The sequence below is a fragment of the Psammomys obesus genome, unplaced genomic scaffold, assembly GCF_907164565.1.
Source record: "Psammomys obesus unplaced genomic scaffold, mPsaObe1.curated_primary_1811, whole genome shotgun sequence".
NCBI classification, from domain to species: Eukaryota; Metazoa; Chordata; class Mammalia; order Rodentia; family Muridae; genus Psammomys; species Psammomys obesus.
Window position 1 is genome coordinate 316,527 of NW_026585504.1, and position 23,674 is coordinate 340,200.

The following is a 23,674-nucleotide window of genomic DNA, read 5'->3' on the forward strand; positions in this document are numbered from 1 at the left end:
GGAGGGGCTGAGCGGAGGTGGAAGAGGTGCTGTGAGTGAGGGCTACCTGGACAGTCTGAGTGATTATTCGTTTACCATGGCCTGCCAATACAAAGGTCAGACTTACTGACCTTAGGAGATATTTGGTCACTTTTAAGAGAATGAGTCAAATTTCCAGTATTCCGTCTGTGTAAGGAAAAAAAAAAAAAAAACAAAAAACCACAGCTTGGGCTTTTTCAGTTTCCCCAAACAAGACATTTGGGTTTTTTGTTTTGTTTACACTTGGTACTTTGTAGAGATTCCAAGTAAAAACCCATTAATAAAAAAAAAAGACTAGAATGCTAACAGGCCTGCAGTAATGGCTCAGTGTTTATAATCTGGTATTCTTGCAGAGGGAGTTCCCAGCTCCTGTAACAAGCACAGTACAGTCACCTGTAACTCTAGCACTCTTTGGTCTCCTTGGGCACTGCACTCACCACTCATGTGCACATAACACAGTCCCGACTCCTAGTCTCTCACATACGTATAATTAAGAAATAAAATCTTAACATACAAATAGCCGGGCATGGTGGCGCACGCTCCTTTAATCCCAGCACTCTGGGAGGCAGAGGCAGTTGGATCGCTGTGAATTCGAGGCCAGCCTGGTCTTCAAAGCGATTCCAGGACAGCCAGAGCTATACAGGGAAACCCTGTCTTGACAGAAAAAAAAAAAAAATCCCCCACACAAAACATACAAATAAAACTTTGGGCGCTGCTTGAGACAGAGTAGGAATAGCAGAACCAGAGAAACCTACCCATTGCTAAGAAGCAAAGAAAAGGATGGTCTCCTGCACTTTTTCACTTGACAGGAATCCAAAAAAAAAAAAAAAAAACCAACCAAACAAAAAAAACCTTTGGCATTTTTATTCAGACACATATAAAAAAAAAAAAAAAAAGACAAGACATTTTCCCCCAATTCCCATCCAGGAAGACTGAGGTCTGAAGATGGATCCTCTTTCGCACCAGAAGTTTCTCATTACTGGTTAAGAACCTTTGTGAGTTGGCTTGTAAGGAGTGTGTCTCTACAACATAAATGGCCTGTGGCTTACACAAAACTCCAGTTGTTTTGTCCTTCTGTGTTGTCTCCACTCCTTGCTGGAATGAAAGGCCTGGGTGCTGGAGGAAAATGTGGCTGCTGGCATTTGCTTGATTCAGTGCATAAACGGAGTCTGGTAGCTCACTCTTTCTGTAGCCACAGCTTTTGGGAGGCTAATGCAGGATCCTGTGAATTGAGTTCAAGGTCATCCTGAGCTACACAGTTCCAGGCCAGTCTACAGAGTGAGACCCAGTTTCATACATACGCAACACCCCTGACAAGGGTTTGACATAGGTACTCCTTGACATCTTATAGTAAAATCACAGGCATTGGAATTAGGAAGACTTTGAATCCTGGACCTGCTGCTTAATTTCTTCAAGGCTCAGTCCTCTATAATCTGAGGTTTTGCTCTCCACAGTTTTAGTAACCTATGATCAACTGCAATCTGAAAATGTTGAAATAAATTCCTGAAATAAATAGTCCCTAAAGTTTAAATTGCACACCATTCTGAGTAGCATGATGAAATTACAACCATCCTTTTCTGTCCCACTTGGTAAAGGAATCATCTCTTTGCCTAATACATCCACACTGAATTTGCTCTTCAGTCACTTAATTACCCCCTATCTATTAAACAGTGATATGAAAGTACTCTAATGTTACCTAAAAATGGGCTCAAAGTGCAGGAGTAGTGATGCTGGCAATTCAGACATGTCAAACAGAAGTGCTTTTTGATAAAACGTGAAAATTCTTGACCATACGGGGAGAGGGCACTGTTTGGTAATATCTATAATAACAAACCCATGAATTTATAAACCTAGAAAAATTAGTACTGCTTTTGCTGTGGCCCTTCAAACTAGAAAAAGTCATGGCCATAATGAATGAGTTCTTAGTTAACATAGAAAAGTCCACCATGTGGGCGTGATAGCACACACCTGTAATTCTAGCACTTGGGAGGCAGAGGCAGGCAGATCTCTGTGAGTTCAAGGCCAGTGTGTCCAGGACAGCCAAGGCTACACAGAGAAACCCTGTCTTGAAAAACAAAAACAAAAAACCATCACAACAAAAGAAGTCACTAAACTACAGAATGCAGTTTTGTACACCAACTAAAACATTCTTTTAAAAACTACAAAATTCAGTACTCTTCACAGATTCTGGGACCTATTGGCTACCTTGGAACACTCGGGACTCCTGTATGGAGTAAAATGGGATCAGCTCTACCTTACAAATACAGAGAGCCTTTAATTGAGATAGTAGACAGAGTTCAGCATGAGAATGCCTGGCTCACAGGAAATGTTCAATCCATTGTTATTGGTATCTACTCCCAACTTTCTTTATTCCATAAAGTTTTAAGCTTCTCAATCTTTCCCTGGGATTAAGTCTTATAAGCCAAAAGTTTACTTTCCTCTTCCAGGTCTATTTCTTCTCTTAGGACAGCCTAATGAGAAAGAAAGGCATAGCTTAAGAGTCTAATCCAAGCAAGAACTTGAGAGAAAGGAGCTAGAAAGTAATCCTTCATGTCTGCAGGGCATCTCCCTGAGAAAGCTGAGGAATCGGATTGGGAAAGTAGACAAATAGGGAACCCTTCTCTTTTCCTGGGGCTGGGGAAGAGGAGAGAGTACACAGCTGGCTACATACCACAAAGATCTTGTGAGGATATGCTTACAAGTCTCCAAAGGTCAGATGGCATTGTCTTGGACTGGAGAAATGGGGATGGGACCTGAGGAAGAGGGGTGAGGAAGGGGTACCCTCAAGAGGAACTAGCTGCCATCAAATGCTCCCTGAGAGTCTCAAGGAGCAGGTGTTATGTTCTCTGGGCATTAGCCTTGGGGAAAAGTCTGCTATGCCAGTAATCAGGGTTGTCAAAGGCAGAGTCAGTGGCTTCTAAACTACGCAGAGTTTTGAGGCGGGCATAGCGAACATGTGGAGCATGATGTCCAGGCCCCTGGAAAGCTCGCATCTCTTCGTAGCCTTGTTCAGCTGCTGGGCAGGCCCCCATGGCTGCATAATCCCCTCCGGCACCACCTACACCACATCTGCGGTTCATATATTCATAGTCCTCATCTGGAGTTGTGCCAGCAGAGGACATGATGGCCATAGGATGGAGTGGGCAACTCCGCGTGCTGCCCAGAGAAGCACTGAGGTCTGAGCCCACATCCATGTACTCATAACCCAGCTCCTCAAGCGAGCCAGGCCTAGGGGGCCGAGGTGGGCTGTTTCTTCTCTTCCGGTTCATATATTCATACTCTTCATCTTCATCTTCTTCTTCAGTACCCAGCACAGAACTGAGACCGACTGAAGAAAGGGTGCCTTCCCGGGAGGAGGATGTACCTATGATTGAGAAAAACTATAAGTACATATAAGAAACATGTACTTCATATTTCATAGAAATTATCAGAAGGAAGGGGGTAAGTTAGAAAACAAATGACTAAAGCACCTCTAAGGTGTGTATCTGGCATGACGTAGCCATTGCCATCCTCTTCCTCTAAGCCTGGTGGGGAGAGTGGCGTGACAAGGGTAAGCAGGCTGTGTCGCTGCGAATGGTAGGCACTGTCCCCACGTGGCCGTGGGCTCCGGCTCCGGCTCCGACACACTGATACTTTCTCTTGGAGTTCAGCCTCAGAGCCTATTACATGGCCCTCTGATGGCTCTGACGGCAGACGTCCCCGTGGAATTGGGTGCAGAGAGATGGGATGAGGAAGCTGTTCATGGCCCCCCAAAACTGCAGAATCCTACAGAGGAAAATTCACAGGGAACAACAAAATTCTGTTACACAGAATAACAAATATGCAGATTTAGAAGGAGCTACAGTTGTTCAGGGCCTTCTCTATTACAGAATGCTGATTAAACCTTCAAGATCTGAGGCATCTTCCTCCATATCTCTAGCCACCCTTCCAAGCCCATAAGCCCTCTGCCTCCCCAGCTTCTGGCAGAAGGTCTTACCAGACCAGCTTCCCCAAGATTACTCTGGTTCATGGGCATGTATCCAGACGAGGGACTTAAAAGACTCTGGCTCTAAGATGACAGAAAATGAAAGGGTTAAAAACAAAGGAAAAAACCTGAGTGGTGATCATGAGGGTTCAGGGAGCAAAATCTCATGCAGTTAGAAGGTATCTCACCCCACGTGGCCGCGTGAGCGTTCCCACAGGCAAGCTGAGGACAGAACCCAGTGTGGTCGCCAGGCTGTCCTCCTCTGCCTCCAAGTCCAAGTCTAGGTCCAGTTCTGGCTCCAGCTCTACCTCTTCCAACTGTTTGTTGGTCAGAGAAGAGGGCTCTGCTGCAGGATGTATTCCAGGTCCGCTCTCTCTCTATAGGAACAGACACTCATTAAAGTGGGTTCTAGTCTAGTCTTCTTAATGACTGACATCCTGTAGCCCTTACTCACCTTTATGACCAGATAGCGCGGTGGGTCACGAGCCATCCTGGTAAACTCATTGGCTAGTTCTTTAAAGGTTGGGCGAATATTCTCATCAATCATCCAACCTGGAGTGAGATTTATGAGGTTGAGCCAGAAGTGAGAGAAGAGCCATGGAGGAGAAAGGAGAAAGGAGAAAGTTCATTGGAAAAGGCTGGGGTCAGCAGACAACTCACACTTGACCATGACCATGTAGACATCAATGGTGCAGATCTGGGGCTGTGCTAACCGCTCTCCCTTCTCCAGCAGGTCTGGTACTTCAGCCAGTCGTAGCCCAGCATAGGGCTCTGCCCCAAAGGTCATCAACTCCCAGACTGTTACACCTGATATAGGAAGACATTAACTAGTAAGTATGAAAAATAGCACTGGCATGAAGGAAAGGGAAGGTAGACCTTGCTCTAATACAAGGATCAAAAGGGCATAAGAAGAGGTGACACAAAAGAGTGGGGAACTTGGGCTGCAGAGAACATGGGGACACCCAGATGTGCTCACCATAACTCCAGACATCACTCTGGTGTGTATATTTCCCAAAGTGGATACTCTCAAGAGCCATCCACTTAATTGGAGTCTGAAGATTAAAGATAAAGATGCAACCAGTTAATTTTCACAATTTTCTTATTTTAAAACCCCAAGGGGCACGGCAGGCATGGTGGTGCACATCTTTAATCCCAGCACTGAGGAAGGCAGAGGCAAGCAGATCTGTGAGTTCAAGGACAGCCTGGTCTACAAAGCAAGTCCAGGACATCCAAGGCTACACATAGAAAGCCTGTCTTGAAAAACCAAACCAAACCAAAACAACAACAACAAAAATCAAAAGAAAAACCAAGGGGCTGGAGAGATGGCTCAGTGGTTAAGCGTACTAACTGTTCTTACAAAGGACCCAGGTTCAATTCCCAGCACCCACATGACAGCTCACAACCATCTGTGACTCCATTTACAAGGGATCTTACACCTTCACACCAATGCACATAAAATAAAATTTAAAACAAAAAAACAACCAAACAACAACAAAAAACCCCAAGTTCTCTATTGTCCTTTTGTTTCCTGAACTTAAATTTACTGCCTTTCTCAGCTCCCTCTCCTTGAATTTACATGAGTCATCCATTCCTCTCAGAAAGAGCCCCTTGACTACCCTACATGCCACAGCCTTGTCCTCTTACCTTGGCCTCACTGTGTAGTAACTGCTTGTCATCTGGCGGCAATAGGTCAGCCACACCAAAGTCTGCCACCTGGACCTGACTCGGTGACTTGAGCAGCACATTGCGGAGCGCCAGGTCCCTGTGCACCATGCCATGCTCCTCAAGGTAATACATACCCTAGAGGAGGTGGGTAGTCTTAGGGAGCGGGGAGCCAGAGACTGAGCAACAGGAGCTGCCCAAACCTTGAAGACAGCTCTTGGAACCTCAAACCCTAGATCCTCCTGTCTCTACCCTGGCTTTCCCTAGTCGAGCTGTTGCTACCCCAGACCTCCAGACCCTGCTTACCTTGGCAATTTGTACTCCCCAGTTGAGCAGCAGCTGTGGTCCCAGTGTCCCTCGATGCTGTCTCACATGGTCAAGGAGGGAGCCCAGAGGCAGGTACTGAGTGACCAGCTGCAGAGATGACCCCGGGCACAGTCCCAGGAGCCGTACAATATGGGCATGGTCTAGGCTGCCAATGGCCAGCATATGCTGCAAAACATGAGAGGCGTTAGCCAGGAACAAACAGGTTCACATACACTCCACAAAAGCGCACCCAATCCAGAGGTCCCCTCACCCTCAAACACAGCATGCCTAACATGGACCTCACACTCATCTGCCAACACAAGAGCATATGTCTACATGCCCAGATCCAAAACTGCCTCACTCCCAGAGGCACATAGAATTGCCTTCTTCACTTACATCTGTCACAGCTTGAAAGCTTTGCCGCCCACTCTTGTCCCCAATGACTTTAATGCAGACTGGAATCTTGATGGACTCACCCTCAGGAATCCAAACCCCCTGGAAAGTTTGGAGTGGAAGTAAGTTTAAAAATATAATAATTCTCTTCAATTTTTTGCCAAAGCTTTCTCCGTTCTTCCTACCATCTTTTCCTCACTTCTCCAGACTTCCCGAGTCACTCACCTTGTGTACTGTTCCAAAGACACCAGAACCAAGCACTTTAAGCCTCCTCAGTTCTGTCTCTTTAAAGATTCTGGCCAAGACTTTGTTTGCCTTCTCACTGGGATCCAGAGGCTCAATGCTCTGAGGAGTGGACAGAAACAGGTGCTCAGAAAAGCCCACTCCCACAGTCCTAGCCTCCCCTACCCCTTCTGGGTGGATGCCAAGGACAGCAGAGCCCAAAGCTGAGGGCAGCAGGACAAGTCTCCAGTCCCGGAAAGCTTCCTTATTGCCCTGAGGAACAACAGGACTGGAGAAGCTGCACTGATGAGGAGGGCAAGAGGGCTGCTTTCCTTTTGAGTAGCTGGAGGGAGCAGAGGAGATATGGTCGTACTTTTCACATAAGGTTGGTTCTCATTTTCTATTCTGCTCACCTCTCACTAAGATGAGGGATTGAACTCAGGGCAATCTTCCTGCCTCAGCCTGAGTGCTGGAATTATTGCCGTGTACCAAAATGCCTGCCCAAGCTTTCAAAGCACTTCCACTTACCTATCTAAGATGCGTAAACTGAGGCACAGAGAAGGAAAGCGATTTCTTCAGTGTCATGGCAAATGGCAAAAGCAAGATGAGAATGTTCCCACTTCTTGGACTGGTGTGTACATATATGTGCACATGCACATGCGTGTTGCTAGGACTGAACTTGGGTCCTTGCACACATGCGGCAGGTACCCTGAGCAGTCTCAGCAGCTCTCCACTGTCCTCTCAAAAAGGGACCACATTTCCAGGGAAAGGGAGTAAGGCTCGCTATCACTTTTCCCTGGGAGCAGATTGTAAAGGGTGCCTCCCAAAGTTAAGCTGAACACTCACCTCACCCCGTTCCAGGTAGCGCCTCATAGCCCTTTTATTCTGAATCCTGCGTCCACGCCAATAGAGGAAAGAGCCTCCCAGAATCAGGAGAATCCCGGCCAGTCCTACTGTCACAGCTATTACCAGATGGGGTTTGCTACGGGATATAGAAAAGGCCAGCATCTGGGCTTAGAGTGGCTTCAGAAATGCCATCTATATGGTATACATCTGAGTTAGCATTCTCGTCTGCTAATAACCATGAGCACCAAAGGAGTCAGCCTGAATATGGGACTCCCCCTCTTAGGCAAGGGCAAGTTAATTTTAGAAAGGGAATGCCAGAAGCCACAGTTCTTGAGTCCACTGATGGTGGACTGTATATGTAAAAGGGAGGAGTGACCCTAGTGGACACCCCACACCCATATGCATATGTGTGACACTAAATGGAATAAGGGTTATTAATAACAATAATGAAAAGTAGGACAGGAAATCCGGAAGGGGGCAGGGTAAAGGCACAAGGGTAATCTGGAAGGAAATATGGTGGGTTGGTATGATCAGAATGCATTATATAACTGTACTAGATTTCCAAAGAATAAATAAAAATATTATCTAAAGGTGAGGTTGGAGAGATGGCTCAGAAGTTAAGAGCTCCTACAGAGGACCCATGTTTCTTTCCCAGAACCCACATGGTGGCTCCCAACACTGCCCTCTGCCCTAGGCACACACTGTATACATACATATATGCATTCATTCAGGCATTACTAATATATATAAAATAAAACACATAATTTTTAAAAGGTAGGCATAGTGCTATATGCCTTTAATTCCAGTATTTTGGGAGGCAGAGGCAGGTGGATATCTTTGAGTTATAGGCCAACCAGGTCTACACAGCAAGTTTCATGCCAGCCAGGGCTATATAGTGACACCCTGTCACAAAAACAAAATAAACAAAAATATAAAAATATTTTGCTGTTGTTTTTTAGAGACAGGGTTTTTCTGTGTAGCCCCGGCCATTTTAGAACTCATTCTGTAGACCAGGTTGGCCTCCAACTCAGACATCTGTCTGCGTCTGCCTCCTGAGTACCGGGTTCAAAGACGGGCACCACCACCCTCCACTCCCAGCCTCAGCCCCAGATGAAAAAATAAAATTTTAAAAGAAAGTCAGAGTGGGCCACTGGAAAGAGGTGCAGTGTCTAAGAGCACCGGCTGCTCTTTTGGAGGACACCTGCATGAGGGCTCACAAGCATTCACGACTCCAGTTCAAAGATATCTCATGCCCTCTTCTGGCCTCCAAGGGGACCAGGCAAGCAGATGGTAAATGACAAATGTACAGGCAAAACAACGACACACACACAAGCTCTTTAAAAAGACAGTGTCGACAGTACTCTTCTCCTGATTCTACACTCCCCAAGCTGATCTTACCTCATTAACACCTCTGTTTGGCCTAAACAGTCTTGTAGTTCTGGTCCTTTACACCTAGAAAAGAAAATCACTTTCTTAGACAGTAGAGATGTGGGCCAACAAGATGGCTCAGCAGGTGAGTACACTCACTGCTAATCTTGAGGACCTAAGTTCAATTCCTGGGAATCATATAAGAGGAGAGAATTCACTTCCTCAAGTTATTGTTTGATCTCCACATACACACCATAGCCCACAGGCACACAACACTCCCATTCACATGGTAAACCTAATTATAAAAAATGTTTTTTAAAGACAATAGAGCCTCCATATAGAAAAGCTTTGTATCTGAACAAGCCTCCTGGATCATCTCGTCCTGAAGCCCCAAACCTTGTCCCAAAGCAGAGAGGAATCTACTCCCAGCCTCTTGACAATCTCGTCCTCCCGTCTTCCACCCTCCACCTCGGGCTCACTTGTGAGCTAACATCATCCCTGTTCCCCCTAACCTCGGCATAATTTCCTTCAGCCCTTTACTCTATAGCTGGAAGTGAGTCTTAAAGAACCAACCCTTTCTCCTTCCCCTCACCCTGATTCTGTGTTCCTACACTCTCCTCAGCCCCTCCTTTTGTTTCATTCTGTCACTGACCCCTGGGTGCAGTTCTCATGGCAGGGCCGACATTCATTCTGAGCATCCGGGTACTTGTAGATTGGACCCTTGGCACCTAGGATTCCATGGGGGCAGCTGGTCACACAGTGGGGCCCGTCACGAAAATGAGCGCACCGAGCGCAAGCATCAGAGCCCTGAGGGGAAGAAAGAGGACCTCTGAGAATGAGACCTCAGGGTTAATCCCAGTCCTCCCACTAAGGGTCAGGCCACCCTTAGGATCACCCATGCAAACACTGCGGGGTTATCTGACTTCCCTGGGCTGACCTGTACATTTGGCCATACCATTAGCTTGACATTCCCCGTCTCCCTTCCAGACCCACGGCTGCTACTGTACCGAGCCATTGCACGTGCTGGCGCCTTCCATGCGTAGGCACTCTGGGTGGCAGGAGAAGCATTCAGCCTCATGAACAAACTCCCGAGGTTCCCTGCAGTTGGGGACACAGGAAGGGGTCACTTTCAAGTTCAGACCTTCTTGCCTTTATTCTGTAATGAGGACCTTCCCCTGCATGCCCACCAATACACAAGCAGAAAGATGTCTACAAAGCCACATAGGGACTCACATCTGTAATGCCAGCACTTTGGAGGATAAGACGGAAAGATTTTCATGAGTTCAAGGCCTGCCTGGGTTACAGAATGAGATGCTCTCTAAGAGCAAAAGCAAGCAAGCAAGCAAACAAGAAAGCAAGAGAGGGCCAGGTGTGGTAGCACACACCTTTAATCTCAACACTCAGGAGGCAGAAGCAGGAAGATCTCTTTGGTATACATAGCAAGGTCAGGACGATGAGAGCCCATCTGCCTGTCTCTGTCTCTCTCAAACACACACTCAGGCACAGGGACACAGGAAATACAAGCGAGCCAGACAAAGTGGCTCAAAGCTGTAATCGCAGAATTTGGAAGGTTCAGGCAAAAGGATTTAAGGCCAACCTGGGCTACAGAGTGAGTAGGCTGGGGGCAAGGGCAGGACAAGGAGGGGAAGGGAGAGAAAGGGAGAAAGAAACAGTCTAAAGGCCACTAGCACCCAAACTACTCCTCCCACCCTGGGCCTTCTCCCACCCTCTTGGCCTTCTCTACACTGTACCCTTTCAGAAAGTTGCAGTGAGTCACACAAACACCTTCTCGGCTGTAGTTTCGACATGACAAGCACTGACCAGGGCCCGGGCCCCAGCATCCCCCAGAGGAGCACAGTGGATCACACACTTTGCCCTCTGCCACTGGAAAAGAGCAGACATGTTAGGAAGACCCTGAGGAGACCCAGGAAGCCTTCTGAATTCTTCCTTATTGCATCTACCCTCCCTTCCTCACTGGTTCCATCCCTCAACCCTACTCCCACTTTCAGGGTCAAACTGTTCCTGCCCCTCTCTCCTCCACAACCACCCATTCTCACTTCTGACAGGACCTTTCTCTCACCACACTCTCTCTGAGGCCGGTTGTACTTGATGTCAAGTCTCTCTTCGGAAGGCCCCCGAAGCAGTCTGGTCCAGTTCAAAGAGTGGTGGTAGCACAGCTGCTGATTGGCGCTGATGTAGACACGCCCAGCACTGATTTCCTTCAGAGACCGGAGCCCCAGAGATGTGACATTCAGGTTCTTCATGATCAACAAGGAAAAGCCCCGGCTGGAATAAAGGAGCCAGAATTAGAAGGCAAACTACAAAGGAAAAAATTAATGAATTTGCTCCAGGTTAAGTTAGACCCATGGAGAGGAAATCCCCTCTTTTGGCAAGTTTGTTTTTGAAACAGTTTTGGCATCCAAATTGGTCTTAAACTTCTGTGATCCTCCTGCCTCAGTGTTAGAATTAAAGAACCACTCCTGGCTTTACCCTCACATTTTGCCTTTCCCCCATCATGCTAGCTGACTGTTGGGGCCTGTCGGTTGAGAAATACACTGTATTTTACAAAAAGATGCCCACTGTCTAGAGACTACCACCTCCACCTCTATGCCCCTTACTCACTTGTAGAGGCTTCTGCCCCCGATGGTAGTCAGATTGGAAAAAACACTGAAGTTGTGCATGTGAGGTGGCCAGGACTGGATGTTTAGGTACCCTGAAGGGTTAGAGAGAGGTGTTTAAGCAGGAAGTCTTCTCCCTCGGCCAGGTTCTATGCAACCTGTCTCACAGCACAGTGCTTCGGAGTGTGACTTTCCTTAAGCTGTTTAACTGTAATGCAGGCCAGTGGGTACTCATCTGCTCCTTCCAGGAAGGGAAGCCCTCCCTCCCTCTTACCTGTGATCTCTCGTACTGTCCTAAAAACATTGAGCTTCTCTGGGTCCAGTGCAGGGATCTTGTGCCAGGGGTCACTGGGGGAGCAGTAAAAACTTGTCAACAAAGTACAAATATGACTCAGTGATAATAAATATGCCACACCTCAAAACATGGTTTCTAGATGTCAAATTTTCCTCCAGGGCTGGGGATCAGAGCCTTGTATATGCTAAGCAAACTGCTTTACCATAACTCAATATCTTGGCTCACAGGTCAGTCTTCATCAAAAGGAAACAACACTTTGGAGAAAAGCTGGTGGCATGAGAAACATAAATACATAGGACTGGATCATCTTATGCCAAATGGAAAAGAGACGCTCAAGAGCTGACACAACCAGTCCAAGCTGCTTGCCATGCAGGCCTAACAACCACTCCTGGCAGTTCGGAACTGTCTGTAACTCCAGCTCCAAAGGGTCCGACACCTTTTTCTGGTCTCACCAGGCATGCACAGGGCACACAGACAATCATGCAGGCAAAACAAATAAAACAAACAGACTAGGGCAGTGGTGATAGCACATGCCTATAACCCCAACACTAATACTGGAGAGGCTGAACAAGGGTGGCAAGATCAAGGCCAGCCTGGGCTACACATGGAGACCTAATCTCATTTAAAAAACAAAACAAAACAAAACAAACAAAACAAAAAACAACTGAGGTAAGGGGTATGTGTGTCTGTGTACAAAGAAGAAAAAAGTCTATCTGGGCATAGCAACACTTGGTTGTAACCCCAGCACTCAGGAGGCAGAGGCAGATAGATCTCTGAGTTTGAGGCCAGCCTGATCTACACAGCAAGTTTCAAGACAGCCAAGGCTACACAGTGAAACCGTGCCTTGAAAAAACAAAAATAAATAAAATAAAAACATGTATAATATGCTAAAATTAGGGGAATTTGGGTAAAGAATGTATGGGAAATACATCACTTTCACAATTTAAGCACAACTCTAAAGTTATATCTACATAAAACAACTAAAAGTGGCTGGCAAGCCGATTCAGAAGGTAGAGTGGATTGTTGCACAGCCTCCAGAGATCCAGCTTTAATCCCAGGAGCCACAGCGCAGACAGGTCAGAGTCCCAAAGACTGCTTCCGAGTTCCAGACTCACTGCGGTGTATGCATGCCATACACACACACACACCACAAACATCTATATGCACAAACAAAAAAAAATTAAAAAGGGACTGGAGAGATGCTTCAGCAGGTAAGAACACCTGCTGCTCTTGCAGAAGGCCAGGGTTTGGTTATTTGAAATCATACCATGGCTCACAGACACCTGTAACTCCAGTTCCAGAGCATTCAACACCCTCTTCAGGTTTCTGTGGGTGCCAGGTACACACATGGTGCAGAAACATATATGCAAAATGCTCATATATTAAAAAAATAAATAAACAAAAAATAAAGATGGGCGTGGTGGCGCACACCTTTAATCCAGCTCTTGGGAGGCAGAGGCAGGCACATCTCTGAGTTCCAGTGCAGCCTGGTCTTCAAAGGGAGTCCAGGACATCCAGGACTACATAGAGAAACCCTGTCTCGAAAAACCATAAAAAAAAAAAAAAAAAGGGAAGGGGGGGGGACTGTGGCTGGAGAGATGGCTCAGTGGCTGCTCTTCCAGAGGTCCTGAGTTCAATTCCCAGCAACCACATGGTGGCTCACAGCCATCTATAATGAGATCTAGTGCCCTCTTCTGGCACACAGGCACACATATAGGCAGAACATTGTACACACAATAAATAAATCTTCTTTAAAAAATGAAAAATAGACAATTTTTGTGATTATAGTCGTGAGTGTGTGCAGGTGCACACTGAGGCAGAGGCATCAGATCCTAGAGCTGGAGCTGGAGTTCTAGACAGCTGTGGATTTATGGAAGCTCTACATGATTTCAGATGGCCTGTCTCTCCAGCGTCCTCTTGTTCAGATTTGAGGTAGGAAGAACCCTGTACATGTACTATGTCATTCCTGAGCTGCTTAGGGAAGTCCTCCAGGTGGAGGTGGTGCTGTGCATTCTCCTGGGTCCTCTGGAGCCCCTCAGGCCTCATGACTTTAATTTCTATATATATTTTGTTATTTTTTTCTTTTCTTTTTTTGGTTTTTGAAGACAAGGTTTCTCTGTATAGCCTTGGCTGTCCTGGACTTGTCCAGGTTGGCCCTGAACTCATAGCATTCTGCTTGCCTCTGCCTCCCTAAGTACTGGGTGGGTATGCACCACCATGCCCGGATTTGTTTTTCAAGACAGGGATCCTCTGAGTTGCTCTGGCTGTCCTGGAATGGTAGAGCAGGCTGGCCCCAAACTCACAGAGCTCTGCCTGCCTCCACCTAAAAGTGCTGGGATTAAAGGTGTACACCACCACCACTGGGCTGTGATGTCCATTACTTGTGCTGTATGGGGCTGGGGATTTAGAATGGGAAAGCAGAATCTCTAACCCGTTGAGGCCAGTGATGAGGAAGTCCAAGTTGCCCAGGATCTTGGTACAGTTCACAAACCCATCAATGTTGCTGGAGTCCACAGTCTGGAAGCGGCTTCCGGAGCCTGTCCCCTCACAGGCTGCAAACATAGAACAGCCTCAGTGCTGGGGCGTTCTGAGTCACCTCAGAAAAGGCTGGGTATAACCTCTCACTACTTCCTACTCACCTTTTGGGCACAGCCCTCCACAAGGCTCACATATCTTGAGTCCATTTTTATCCACTTCCATCTTGTCAGGAGGACAAGCCCTGACACAAGATGTCTGATCCACCACAAAGTTATCTAGGGAAGAGGAGATCTCTATGAGGGATGGTGCTAAGCACTGAGACCCCCTCCTGTGCACTCTCGCTCCCTCCACTCTGCACCAGATTTGCCCCACCTACAACCCAGAGTTCTTGAGGTCTGTCTTATAGACTAGATGGTCCCTTTGTTCTTACGATGGTCTCAAACTCTTTTTTAAGAAGACAATGTAGGGGGCCAGGGGTTAAGAGCACTGACTGTTCTACCGAGGAACCCAGGTTCAAATCCCAGCATTCACATGGCAGCTCACAACTATCTATAACACCAAGATCAGAAACCCTCACACAGATATGCAAGCAAAACATTAATGCAAATAAAATGAAAATATGTAAGGTGGTGGAGCGATGGCTCAGTGGTTAAGAGGACCTGGGTTCAATTCCCAGCACCCACATGACAGCTCACACCTGTCAGTAAATAACTATAAAATCTGATGCTCTCACACAGACTTGCATGCAGGCAAAACACATGCACATAAGATAAGAAGAATAATGATTGGTTTTCATCTTTTACAAAAGATTTAGTAATATATTTTTAAGATTCATTTTTATGCTTATTTATATATATATCTGTATGTGTACAGGTGCTCTTGGCAGTCAGAGGCATCAGATCCCCCTATGTGGGTGCTCACATGTTTTGAAAAAACCGCAAGTGCTCTTAACCAATGAGTCATCTCTCTGGACTCCTATTTATTTTATGTGTATATATAAGTGCCTGTACATATTCATGTGTACATTTGTGTCTGGTACCCAAGGAGTCTAGAAGAGGGTGTCAGCTCCCCTAGAACTAGAAGGGTAGGCTGCTACGGGCTGCCTGATATGGATGCTAGGAACTGAATCCTTTGGAAGGGCAGCAAGTGGTCTCAACTGCTGAGCCATGTCTCTAGCCCTGGCATCAAACTCTGACCTTGAGCCTCTAATCCTTCTGTCTCTACCTCAGAGTGCTGGGATTACAGTCCACTGTGTCACCAGGTTTGTGTAGTATTAGAGTTATAAAACCCAAGTGTGTGTGCACGATAGGCAAGCACTCCATCAACTAGGCTGCACTGAGTTCTTTGTTGTTCAAGTGGCCACAGCCAAGGAAAGCAGTCAGGAACACCAGGGAAGGTCACACCATCACATCTAGGCTCCCTAATTAACACCCAACTTAATTCTTTTCTTTTGTTTGCTTGTGTTTGAGACAGGGTTTCTGTGTAGGCTGTCCTGGACTCACTCTGTAGACTAGATTGGCCTTGAACTTGCAGAGACCCATCTGCCTCTGCCTCCCTGAGAGCTGGGATTATAGGTGTTCCCCACTGTACCCAGCTACTTAATTCCTTTTGCATCCCAATCTATTGTCTAGAATCTTGGATCCACTATCATTGTCTCTTCCCTTCAGACACTTACGGGGACAGCTGGCCACACAGACTCCTCCATACTGATACTTGGTATGAGGGTTGGGTTCCAGCTGGAATGTTAGCTTGTTGTACACAAGAGGCTGTGGACATCGGGGCACACAGGCTCCACTGTCATTGAAGTGTCGGCAGGCCTGGGAATGTAAAAGACTCTTAAAATTTATATTTCTATTATACCTCTCCACCTCCCCAAAGCCTGTGACCCCACTTCAGAGCACAGCCCGACTGTACCACAACATACAAAGCAATCTGTGTCCTGGGGTCCAGAGCAGCCCCCTGCACATTCATCATGACAGCACTGGTTAGGGTTGGGCCCAAAGCAGTGACCATTACACTGAGGGGCACAGATGGTCTTAGTCACTATGAAAAGAGAGAAAGCATGACAGGGCTAAATTCTGAGGCTCCCGCTCATTCTGGCTGTTGGGAGTGACATAGGCAGGGCTGTATGGGTATGAGAGGCTGTGAGCTGTAACTTCTTAGAAGAAAATTCAAACTCACATATCTGGCAGTCTTCTGGTCCAGGTCCCCAGCATCGCCCCTTGCAGACCTCATGACAGGGTGGACCTGGTTGGGAAACAACACAACATACAGGACCATTAGAGCTGAGAAAGGCTTGCTTGAATCCACAGGGTATGATGTCAGCACACAGGCACCTCAATCCCAGGAAGCAAGAGCCCTGGGGTGTGTCCCTCCCTGCCCTTAAAGAGCAGGGCTGGGCTCAAGAGAACCTGTCAACAAGGGGCGGGGCCACTCCTCCACACTACCCACCAGGCAGCTGAAGGGGAGGGACTGGGGCAGATGCCAACCTCAGCCCTAGTGCCATCCCAGGAACTCGGTTCCTCCCAGACAAACAGACTCTGTGCATGAGTAGCCAGGAGCAATAGACGTGGTCAGGGCAGCTAGGAGATGTCACACTGGCAAGCGCAATAGGGAGCGAGTCCAAAGATCTGGCTTCCCCGCTTAGCACCCAGGACAACATTTGCCTCTTTTCCTGATACACTGGTTTGGGCTCCAAGAGACTAACCTAGTCCCTCCTGGCAGGCAGGCGCTTGGGTCAGCAGCCTGAGGTGACTGTTTGGAGAAGGTGGTTCAGATAAAGGATGTAGTGGGGATGGGAAAGGAGTCACTGATTGGCTGGGGCAGGGCAGCCATCCTGACCACAGACACTTACAGTTTCCACCATTGTTCTTCACCACTATCTCAGCACCTCGAACCCTCACAATGTCCCTCCAGTCGATTGTATCCATATGGCAAAGTTTGTCGTTTTTCTCAATGTAAACACCACCTGACAGAATCTCTGTGGTGGGAAGAAAAGTGACAGGCTGAAGACTACAACACAATTCCTCTTCTATACCTTTCCACCAATCCAAAGGACATTCAGACCCAGAGGGGCGGATCATGGGTCTGTCATCCAATCAGATTCAGACTTCAAGAACCCTTGGCCCTTCAAGAGGAGGAGTCAGGATGAAGAAACTCCTGCCTCTTCAGACCCTGTCTAGATCCGGTTTAGCCAGTGGGGGAGGGGTGGGGAAAGGACAGGACAACCAGATTCAATCCCTGAGCCTACCTGAGTGCTTTCCAAACAGCGGGGACAGAGAGTGCCCAGGCTGTTTAACCCCTACACTCTCTAGCTGCTGGTTGGACTTCGAAGTTGGAGGAATGGGCACAGATCCAAGTCCCAGTACAGCCCCACCATCACATAAGGTCCCTCCTTCCTGGACCATTATGTCCCCAGCTCACCTCCAAGGAGGTGGCTGTTGGAGGGGGAGGGGGCGAGCAGAAGGGGTCATCAGAAACTAACCAGTCAGCTGAGTGAAACGGAGCTGGCGCAGAGCATGGCTGGAGTTGGTGTTGTAATTCAACATGACAAAGATGGCAAACTTCCCATCATAGACCTGGGTTCCCCGGACCACTCGGAGGTTAGGCAAAGGCAGTGTGGAGAATTCATTCATGGCCACGAGGACATAGCCCGTCACTTCTCGGATCCACTATGATAGAACAGATCATATCAGTGAAAAGGACAACAGGGCAAGGTTTCAGGCCTCTTGTTCCCCAAGTCATCAAGGAAGGGATTCTTTTTTTTTTTTTTAATTTATTATGTATACAATGTATGTTTGCATGTACACCTGCATACCAGAAGAGGGCACCAGATTTCATTTCAAAAGGTTGTGAGCCACCATGTGGTTGCTGGGAATTGAACTCAGGACCTCTGGAAGAGCAGCCAGTGCTCTTAACCTCTGAGCCATCTCTCCAGCCCAAGGCAGGGATTCTTAACTCATCTATCTGTCTGTCTGTCTATCCATCCATCTATATTTCTTTTTTTCTTTCTTTCAAAGATTTACTTATTTTTTTATGTATATAATGTTCTGCTTGCATGTACACCTGCACACCAGAAGAGGGCACCAGATTTCATTATAGATGGTTGTGAGCCCACAACCATGTGGTTGCTGGGAATTGAATTCAGGACCTCTGGAAGAGCAAGCAGTGCTCTTAACCTCTGAGCTATCTCTCCAGGCCACATCTATATTTCTATCTATCTATTTTGGTTTTTTGACACAGGGTTTCTCTGTGTAGGCTTGGCTGTCCTGGAACTCATTCTGTAGACCAGGCTGGCCTCAAACTCAGAGATCCTCCTGCCTCTGCTTCTTGAGAGCTGGGATTAAAAGTGTACTCTACCAACGCCTGGCCTATTATTACTTTTTTAATGTTAGGCGAGTGTTCTACCACTGAACCATAGTGGCCCCCTGACTCCAGTCCTGAATTCATTGGTCTTGAACTCCTGGGCTCATTTTCCCACTTCAGCTGTAGATGAGCTTACAAGTGCAGGTCACTGTATCCAGCCTTCCTGAATTTCTTTTCTCCTCCAAACCCCTACACTAGGGACTGATCCTGGGACCATGTGCATATTCTGCAAGCACTCCACCACTGAGCTATAACCCCAGCTCTGAATTCTTTGCCTAGTTTGTAGGGAGTACAGTCACAATACTGTGCCACTTTGTGAACAAAGACAAGCCACGGAAATGATGAAGGATCTACTTTGCCTACCTATTTCTTCTCAGAGTCACTCATAACAGGAGGGTCCTGGCTTAGTCCCTTCCTTGTCTCTCTGGGTACCTTGTACTGCTGTGCCTGACAGAACAACACCTGCTCAGCCCCTTTCTTATGGTTATGGAACCTGGTTATGGAACCAGACCGCCCTGCATTATATTCGCCATCTCCCTAAGTACACAGGCTGGAGCCTCAAGACTACTGGGGTCTTAGAAAAGCTGAAGGCAGCCCCTGGAGGGTGGAGGGAGGGAGGGGCTTGCCTACTCACCCGCAGGAAGGAAAGATCAGCATTGTGTCCCGTGAGCACGATCTCCAGGTTACCCATCACCACCTCACACCGCTCATAGAGCTTGTACAGCGTCTGGTACTGGTTCTCAGCATCGCCAGTCACGCTCAGCCCGTTCAGGGTCCCAGGACACACTGTGAAAATGGAGGTAAGACAGATGTAAGCCCCCCTGTTCCCTCTTCCAGTTACCCTGCCCACAAGGCCTCCAAGACAGGGGCCTCTCATTGGAGTCCCCACTGAGCCTCTTTCGGGCACTGATGTGGGCACTGAGGGGTTAATACAGAAGGAAGACATGAGGGGACTTTTCTTCTCCCTAGAAAGGACACAGTAGGCAGGGATCAAACTTTGATTACCCTCTCCTCCTCAACTAAGGCACTTACTTCTCTGCCCCCATCCTGCCTTTCTCTAGGCCTTGGAATAAACATCTCTTTGGGGCTAGCACACAGCCCCTATTGTATCTACAGAGGGTGGGATGGGGCAGAGGGTGGGAGCAGTGCCTGGGGCCACAGTTCAGCCCACAATGAAGTGATTCTATCCAGGAGGAGGGGGCCGCCCCACCCTGTCCCAGACACCCCGTCCTTAGCAGCACCCCCCGTTACCCTGGAGCTTTGGGCTCAGACAAGTGATCTCACTGGAGGGAGAAACCCTGGTATGGGTGGGGGTCAATGGGAGCATTGTCTTTAAAGCTGGACGATAAGGCACTGTCGGCCTCCCCCTTAAACTCTGCTTTTCCTTTCTCACTCCCTTTCCCTGCGCCAACATGCTCCAGCTTCCCCAGCGTCACTGTGTGGCCCTGAAGTACTTTTCATCGAACAGAGAAGCTTGGAGAGAAACAGAGCAGACCCTCCACTCCTGAGTCTTCTTCCCAGTTTCACTGCCAGAGGGATTCAGTAAAAAGACTTCAGCATGGCCAAGCTCCCCAGCAGGCACTGCAGGGAAGAGCTCAGAAGAGAGGCCAGTTCACTTCACCCTTGGGCTTTCACTTTCCTTGGCAAAAATGGAGCTATGAAGTCTTGGCCCCTGGAGCTCTAACCTTTCCTGTGACACGGAGCACATGGAGGGTGGGGTGGGAGCACAGAGCACCACCACCTGCTCTAGCCACCCTTCCCTGAGGGAGGGTGGGGGCAGCAGAGGGCGAGGGACGCAGAGGCCCCAGTTTCTCCTGTCAGATACACCTCTGGTCTCACTCCTTCTTCTAGGTCCTCTCCCTTCCACTCTCCACGATGGAAGGAGAAAGCTAGCTCCAGCAAGGAGACGGAAATAGGCTACAAGTTCCCAGAGGAACCTGGGAACTCCAGGGTCCTCGGGCTGAAGCGAAAGACTAGGAAGGTTAGTCATTTCTGGAACAGTCATGCCCCTGTCCCCTTCCTGGCAGGACACCCCTCTTCCAAGGTAAGGTGCCAGCCCTTCTCCTCAGATAAGGGAGGAGCTAGGATGTCTGCATAGGGAAGTGATATATATGTGTGCATGCAGACTGTTGAAACTGGCACACAAACTTGTACACAGTTCCACTGGCTCAGGAATATATATTGGTTTGCCCCCGGAATCCATACTGGGAAGTGTTGCAAGTGTCCACTGCCTCCTACCTGCCCACAGCACCTTGCACACTTTGTGTCCATGCAGACCAGTTAGCTGCCACCCTGAGGGTAAAGTCCATATTTCACAAACAGGGGCAAAGGGCCTGGGCAGGACAGCAGTATAAACAGCTACCCAAGAGGAACCAGCCAGCTTGGGGAATACGTCCAGGAAGAGTCAGAACCTGGGCTCAAAGAGGAGCAGCACCAGAGCCATTCTTGTGCAGAGAGCACTGACTGGCGGCAGGTAGACCAAGAACTTTCAGTCCCTCGGAAGTGGGCCTTCCACTGCCCCAGCCACACACAATGGGACAAAGGGGCTTCACAAGGCTTGAGGCAGGCCGGATGCCCAGAAGCTCAGGATGGAGATAAAGGGTAGAGACCCAACCATGCCTGCTCCCTGCCTCTCAGGGAGGGTGGTAGGAATCCCAGACTCTTGGGTTCCTGGCTGGGGGGGAGGGGAAGGCACAGTCATATGGGACAGTGATCCAGCACTCCCCTGGCCCCTCCCACTCTAGTCTCCAGACCACCCCCTCCACCAGCTGGGAGTGTTCACATCGCAAGATCCCAGGGGCTAAATTTAGGCCCAGCAACTGTGGGGGAAGCACAGGTGGCCTCTCCCACCCCCACTCTGGGGAAGGGGCCCTGGCTGTGCCGTACCCCAAGCTAAGATCTGAGGGCTGGTAGGGGGTCTCTAATCATACCGCCTCCAGCACCCTTCAGGTGTCCACAGTCCCTGGAACACCCCTAGGAATGGGATCAGATGCTATGGAATAGAGAAGTACAATCTGGGCTCTGTCTGAAATTAAATAGTAAACTGAAAAGGGGAAGGGCAGAACTGGGCCTAGGAGCAAGTTCACAGAATATTCAGAAGGTGGGAGAAGTGACTTCGGATTGGAGAGAGAAAGGAGTCTGTCCTCCCCTCAGCTCCAGCTTAAGGCATATACCCCGGGAATCGTATAGTATATAATAGATGCTCAACATGTTAATTGAATTGACTTGGGTCTTGATAAAAAGAAGTTGGTTAAGTTAGGGACCCACTTGTCTTGTGGGAAAACAGGAGGCCAGCCTCTGTGGCTTCTCACTGATGTCACCTGGACTTGGCCCTCAGGTTAATCTTAGCCTTCTCAGGGCAGCCCCACTCACGGAAGAGGAGGTGCCATTCTTGTTTTTCCAACATTAGAAAACAACAACTTCTAACCCTTGCATAGCTCCGCCCTGCCGGCAAAACAACGAAACCGGGAGGGGGAGGTTGTTGAAACCTGGGATGGGGTGGGGGCCAGGGAGTTCCAGAGCAAACTGAGACCCTTCAAGCCAAGGCTCCTCACGTTTAGAGAAGGGTCCCTGCCCGCCCTCCCTCTAGGCTCTCAGAAGTATGAAGTACAGTTCGGCATCAACCTGATCAGAACAGACCAATTAGAGGGTCAGCGAAGTCCTGGAGAGAAGGGTAGGTCCTGGAGAGAAGGCATCCATGCATGCAGTTCCCGCCTAGCCCACTCCGAACACCAAGCCACACGGTCCCCTCCTTGGCAGTCCCAGCAGACCCGAGGTCTCACCCCCAGTTCGGCGCGTCAGAAGCCGAACCCCTTTGCCCAGGTCGCGCTCCCAGCTTCCAGCCCGCTGGGGCTCCCGCGCGGCTTACCTGCCTGAGAGCTGCCCATCTCGGAACCCCGGGCCAGGCTGAGAAGGAAGCCCAGCACCTCGAGAGACCCAATCGCCCTCATGATTCCGGAGGAGGGTGAAGGGGGCCCGGCCGAGTCTGGCTCGGGGGCCCCGGATTAGAACATCGAGGCGGCAGCCACCTGAGCGGCCAGCGAATAGGTGGCAGCGGCGGAGGCTGCGAGCTGCTACCGGAGCCGGAGTCCACAGCGGGACGGCAGGGGAGGGAGTCTGTCTGCGAGAGAGGGAGGGAGCGAAGGGGGCAGGGGGTGAGTCACGGCCGCGCCCCCTCCCGTGCGAGGCTGGAGTCCCGGTGGTTGCAGCCGGGGACACGGCCGGGAACGCGCCCCGCCAGCCCGCGGCTGGCCGAGAGGGTCAAGGAGGGGTCTCACTCTAGTTTCCCCCGAGGTGGCTAAGTGGAGATCAAGACTCCCCACGTCCCGGGCCGGGGCACGGTGTGAACGCGGACGGAGAGAGCGCGCCGAAGCCCAGCCCCCGAAGGCTGGCCTCGCCCTTTAACCAAATCGCGCAACTCCCCTAGCCGGTTGGATCACTTGAGGGATTTTTTTTTCTCTTTTTTTCAGAGTGAATATTTCTATTTTTTGAGTGGGAGGTGTTTTTTTTAGCCTCGCGTTCACGCCACCTCAGTTTCCCCGGGACGCAAAGCCCCATTAGTGCATGCACCCGGCCCGAGAACCCGAACCCCGGAGGCCGCGTGAAATTGCACTGTCTCCGGCCGCTTCCTCCTGGAGACCCGGCGCCGGCCCGGCCTCTCGGGGGGATTTGTCTGGGGGGCGGGGGTGGCTTCCAGCCTGGGAACAGACCCCGGAGCCCGCCGCCCCACTCCGGCCCGGGAGGGGATCCCGCACCTGTCGCCTCCCCTCTGCTGCCCCCCACGGCCGCCGGAGAGAACAGCTGCCCCAGCGGCCGCGTCCCCGCCTCCATCCCGCGGGCCCGAGGGCACAGCGGCGCTCAGCGGAGAGGGGCGCGGGGCGCTCACCCCCGACGCCCCCCGGACCGGCCGCCCCGCGAGGGTGGCGCAGCCTGAGGTGGCAGGGCCCGGGCGGGTCCGCCTGGCGCCCCCTGGTGTCCAGTCCGTGGCATTTCCACTCCTCAAGTTGCCTTCCAGGTCTTGCCCTGAGAACGGCTGTCTGCCCTTCCCCGGGCGGAGACTGTCAGCTTCAATCCTTTCTTTTCTTTTGTTTATGATTATTTTGTTTTGGTTTTTGAGGCAGGTCGCGTTATAGCTCAGGC

General features: G+C 49.4%; 1 protein-coding gene across 1 annotated transcript; it reads right to left on the reverse strand.

Annotated features, from left to right (window-relative positions):
- Window positions 1-867: 867 nt before the first annotated feature.
- On the reverse strand, window positions 868-22,889 carry Erbb3 (erb-b2 receptor tyrosine kinase 3). The gene is made up of 28 exons (XM_055601070.1): window positions 22,404-22,889; window positions 19,170-19,321; window positions 17,655-17,841; window positions 17,025-17,150; window positions 16,352-16,417; window positions 16,095-16,213; window positions 15,846-15,987; window positions 14,332-14,445; window positions 14,124-14,244; window positions 11,672-11,745; window positions 11,402-11,492; window positions 10,860-11,065; window positions 10,531-10,663; window positions 9,787-9,877; window positions 9,432-9,586; window positions 8,810-8,863; window positions 7,412-7,547; window positions 6,569-6,688; window positions 6,347-6,445; window positions 5,951-6,136; window positions 5,627-5,782; window positions 4,959-5,034; window positions 4,643-4,789; window positions 4,437-4,534; window positions 4,171-4,359; window positions 3,995-4,066; window positions 3,489-3,783; window positions 868-3,382 (listed from the first exon to the last, which is right to left on the reverse strand). The coding sequence occupies exons 1-28, from the start codon at window positions 22,483-22,485 to the stop codon at window positions 2,856-2,858; spliced, it is 4,014 nt and encodes a 1,337-aa protein (XP_055457045.1). The 5' UTR covers window positions 22,486-22,889; the 3' UTR covers window positions 868-2,855.
- Between the last annotated feature and the right edge of the window lie 785 nt (window positions 22,890-23,674).

Excerpts from the sequence above, each read along its gene's own strand:
- Erbb3 (XM_055601070.1), bottom strand. The coding sequence starts at position 22,485 with ATGAGGGCGATTGGGTCTCTCGAGGTGCTGGGCTTCCTTCTCAGCCTG. Across the intron at positions 9,878-10,530 it reads CACTGCAACTTTCTGAAAGG|GGAACCTCGGGAGTTTGTTC; the intron begins GTACAGTGTAGA and ends CCCCAACTGCAG. Across the intron at positions 6,446-6,568 it reads TCTTTGGAACAGTACACAAG|GGGGTTTGGATTCCTGAGGG; the intron begins GTGAGTGACTCG and ends CAAACTTTCCAG.